Source organism: Bison bison, unplaced genomic scaffold (genome assembly GCF_000754665.1).
Source record: "Bison bison bison isolate TAMUID 2011002044 unplaced genomic scaffold, Bison_UMD1.0 scf7180017864180, whole genome shotgun sequence".
Classification (NCBI taxonomy): domain Eukaryota; kingdom Metazoa; phylum Chordata; class Mammalia; order Artiodactyla; family Bovidae; genus Bison; species Bison bison.
The window spans coordinates 4625655-4629125 of record NW_011494752.1 but is presented as its reverse complement, the minus strand read 5'-3'; the positions used below and the strand labels follow the sequence as shown (position 1 = coordinate 4629125).

The 3471-nt window shown below is 58.6% G+C and overlaps 1 protein-coding gene across 1 annotated transcript in view; it reads left to right on the top strand.

Annotated features, from left to right (window-relative positions):
* Positions 1–3471, top strand: part of OSBPL7 (oxysterol binding protein-like 7) — a gene marked incomplete at its 5' end in the record, with an annotated part of 10226 nt that overhangs the window by 5613 nt on the left and 1142 nt on the right. Inside the window, 8 exons of the mRNA XM_010843143.1 lie at positions 66–298; positions 418–555; positions 1296–1359; positions 1460–1538; positions 2419–2563; positions 2660–2804; positions 2891–3017; positions 3233–3355. Of these exons, the coding sequence (XP_010841445.1) occupies positions 66–298; positions 418–555; positions 1296–1359; positions 1460–1538; positions 2419–2563; positions 2660–2804; positions 2891–3017; positions 3233–3355 (1054 nt within the window). The remainder of the gene's footprint in view (positions 1–65; positions 299–417; positions 556–1295; positions 1360–1459; positions 1539–2418; positions 2564–2659; positions 2805–2890; positions 3018–3232; positions 3356–3471) is intronic.

The following is a 3471-nucleotide window of genomic DNA, read 5'->3' as shown; positions in this document are numbered from 1 at the left end:
GCAGGAGCTTAGGAGGGGCCCTGAAGTGGTGTGCAGCGGAGAGGGACAGGCGAGTTGTGTTCCAGGAGCAGCCGTGGGGCCGCCCCGCCGCCGATGCCTGCCAGCTGCCAGCGGGCCCGGCACTGACGTGAGCTTGTGGAACATCCTGCGGAACAACATTGGCAAGGACCTGTCCAAGGTGTCGATGCCAGTGCAGCTCAACGAGCCGCTCAACACCCTGCAGCGGCTCTGTGAGGAGCTGGAGTACAGCAGCCTCCTAGACCGGGCCAGCCGCACCACCGACCCCTGCGAGCGCATGGTACGCCGGCCCCAGCGGCTGCCACCTCCCACGATGCGTCTCCCAGCCCCATCCCCGCCCGGGTGAGGTGGCCGTGGGGTAGCATCTCCGTTGATCCCCTGGTGCTCCGCCCCCTTTAGGTGTACATTGCAGCCTTCGCGGTGTCTGCCTACTCCTCCACGTACCACCGGGCGGGCTGCAAGCCCTTCAACCCTGTCCTGGGGGAGACCTATGAGTGTGAGCGCCCTGACCGAGGCTTCCGCTTCATCAGTGAGCAGGTGCAGGCCAGGAAGAAGCGGGCTGGCGGGGGAGCCGTGTGGATGAGGCCAGGGAGGATCCAGGCTTCAGGGGGCCAGGGCAGGGGTGAGAACACCCTGCAGATGGGCAGTCAGGAAAGGAGGTCCCCACTCCTTGAAATACCTGCATCGTGTTCTGGGTCAAGGAAGCTCATAGAAGGTTATTCTTGAGCTCAGTCTTGAAGGGTGGATTGGAGGTGGCCAAGTGTGCAAGGAGGTGGGAGACCAGGCTGTTCCAGGCAGTGTAAAGGGATGGATGGAGCACCTTTGGAAAGAGTTAGAGACCAGGCTGGAAGACAAGGCAGGACCAAACCTTGAGAAGCCCTGTGGGTGAATATAAGGAACAGTTAATTGGTTGGCTTTTAAATCCTGAAGGTCACGGGAAGTCATGGGAGGGTTTTAAGCAGTAGAGCGACATTCTTAGAATTGCACTTTGTAGGGAACACTCAGGCAGTGGTGGGCGCCAGGGGATGGGGAGAGGCAAGGAGAGCCCTGGAGGGGAGTGAGCGAGAAGGGAGAAAGTTGGGGCTTGTGGGAAAGGAGAGGATGGTGGAATTTGGGTGGTGGCCAAGGATGACAGGGACAAGAGACCTGGAACTAGCTGGTCTTCTGGTTCACAGGGGAACTGGGGGTGGAAGTGAGGGGTGTTGGGGGCCTGGGGTCAGGAGCAGGACCCCACGGTCCTCAGGAGCAGCCTCCAGATAACTTCTTTGCTCCTCAAGGTCTCCCATCACCCCCCCATCTCAGCGTGCCATGCAGAATCTGAGAACTTCATCTTCTGGCAAGGTGAAAGTTGGAGCCGGGAGTGAAGGGCAGATGGGGAGGGGCTGGAACACCCTCTGGTCTTACCTCTGCTGTTGCTTTTCCTTCCCCAACCCAACTCCAGACATGAAGTGGAAGAACAAGTTCTGGGGCAAATCCCTGGAGATTGTGCCTGTTGGGACAGTCAATGTGAGCCTGCCCAGGTGAGTGTTCCTAAGTGCTGGGCAGCCGGGCCCAGCCCACAGGCCATGCTCCGGGCTGGGATGGGGAGGTGTCCTGAAGCTGCTCGGGGTAGGGCAGTGTCTGGACACTCTACAGCCATGTTTACAGCAGTTGTCAGTAAAGAAAGGGGAAAGTCTTAGAGCTGGAAGGGCTCATCAAGGCCATCTGACCAAGAGGCTTTCACAATTTTTGACCATGACTCACAGTAAGGAATGCATCTGAGACTTGAAGCCAGGGTACTATAACACACACACACACACACACACACACACATACACACAGAAATCTAAAGTAGTTTTAGGACAAGTCACAAACTGTATTTGAAGCACCCGCACCTAGCTCATCTTACAGATGGGGAACTGTAATCAGAGGCCAGTACAAGGGGTGCAGGAGACCCTGGGCTTCAGGGTCAACAGTCCTGGGTGGGAGTCTTAGTTCTGCCACTTAACAGTTATGCAGTAGCAAAAATACTTGAGTCTGCTCGTCTATAAAATAAGAGTAATAAGCAATAGCCAGCAGAAGTGGATAGTAAACAGGCTGTTGTATATGATCAGCCCACCGTGGTCCCCGGCATCCAAGAGTAGGGACACTGTCTATGTTTTCACTCCCATGACTTAGGCATTTAGGAGCTTTCTCAGCAAATGGAGATGTGTTAGTTGAGTACTCTCTGGGAAGGCTGCTCTACTTAATAAATATGTCATCCTTCATGGAAGGGCCACGAGCTGGAACCAGGACGCCGGGGTTCCTTCCCCAGACCCACGTGACCTGCTCGGATGAGAGAGACACTCCCCGGGTCAGGGTAGCACTTGTTCCCCAGGGCCAGCCAGCTGCCCCTCACCCACCCTGCTCTCTCTCTCTCAGGTTTGGGGACCACTTTGAGTGGAATAAGGTGACGTCCTGCATTCACAACATCCTCAGTGGCCAGCGCTGGATCGAGCACTACGGGGAGGTGCTCATCCGAAACACGCAGGACAGCTCCTGCCACTGCAAGCTCACCTTCTGCAAGGTGGGCAGCCCCCTGCCCCCACTCCCTGCCCCAGCAGCCCCTCCACTAGGAGGGGAGGGACCGCTTCCTAAGCCCCCTGCCCCACCCCCACGCCAGGCCAAGTACTGGAGCTCCAACATCCACGAGGTACAGGGGGCTGTGTTCAGCCGGAGTGGCCGTGTCCTCCACCGACTCTTTGGAAAGTGGCATGAGGGGCTGTACCGTGGACCCCCGCCGGGCGGTCAGTGCATCTGGAAGCCCAGTAAGTGGGGTGCTTGGGGCGGGCTGGGCAGGGGTGAGGGCAGCTGCGCACAGTCCACCTGCCCCAGCCCCCTGCCTTCCCCCTAGACTCAATGCCCCCAAACTATGAGCGAAACTTCGGCTTCACTCAGTTTGCCTTGGAGCTGAATGAGCTGACTGCAGAGCTGAAACGGTCCCTGCCTTCCACGGACACGCGGCTCCGGCCAGACCAGAGGTCAGTGCCAGGTGGGAGCCACTCTGGAAGCACCGGGCTTCTCCCTCCCCATGGGGGTTTGTGCACAGACCAGGGACTGTATCCTTCCTTCTTGGTGTTGCCTCAGGGAGATGGGACCTGTCTGAGGGCAGAACTGGGCAGGGACAGAAGCCTTGGATTGATTTGGGGGCCCCTGAGGGTGGGGCAGTTCCACTGACGGCAGTCTGGGTGCCCAGGTACCTGGAGGAGGGGAACATACAGGCGGCCGAGGCCCAGAAGAGAAGGATCGAGCAGCTTCAGCGAGACAGGCGCAAAGTGATGGAGGAGAACAACATTGTCCACCAGGCGCGCTTCTTCAGGTGCCCCCGTGCCCCCTCGACCACCACCCCTTGCTGCTCCGCCTTTCTCTGAACTCAGGGCCGCCCCCTCCCCACTAGTCCCTTGCTGCTTTGAGTGGGGCCCATGGTGTGAGGCA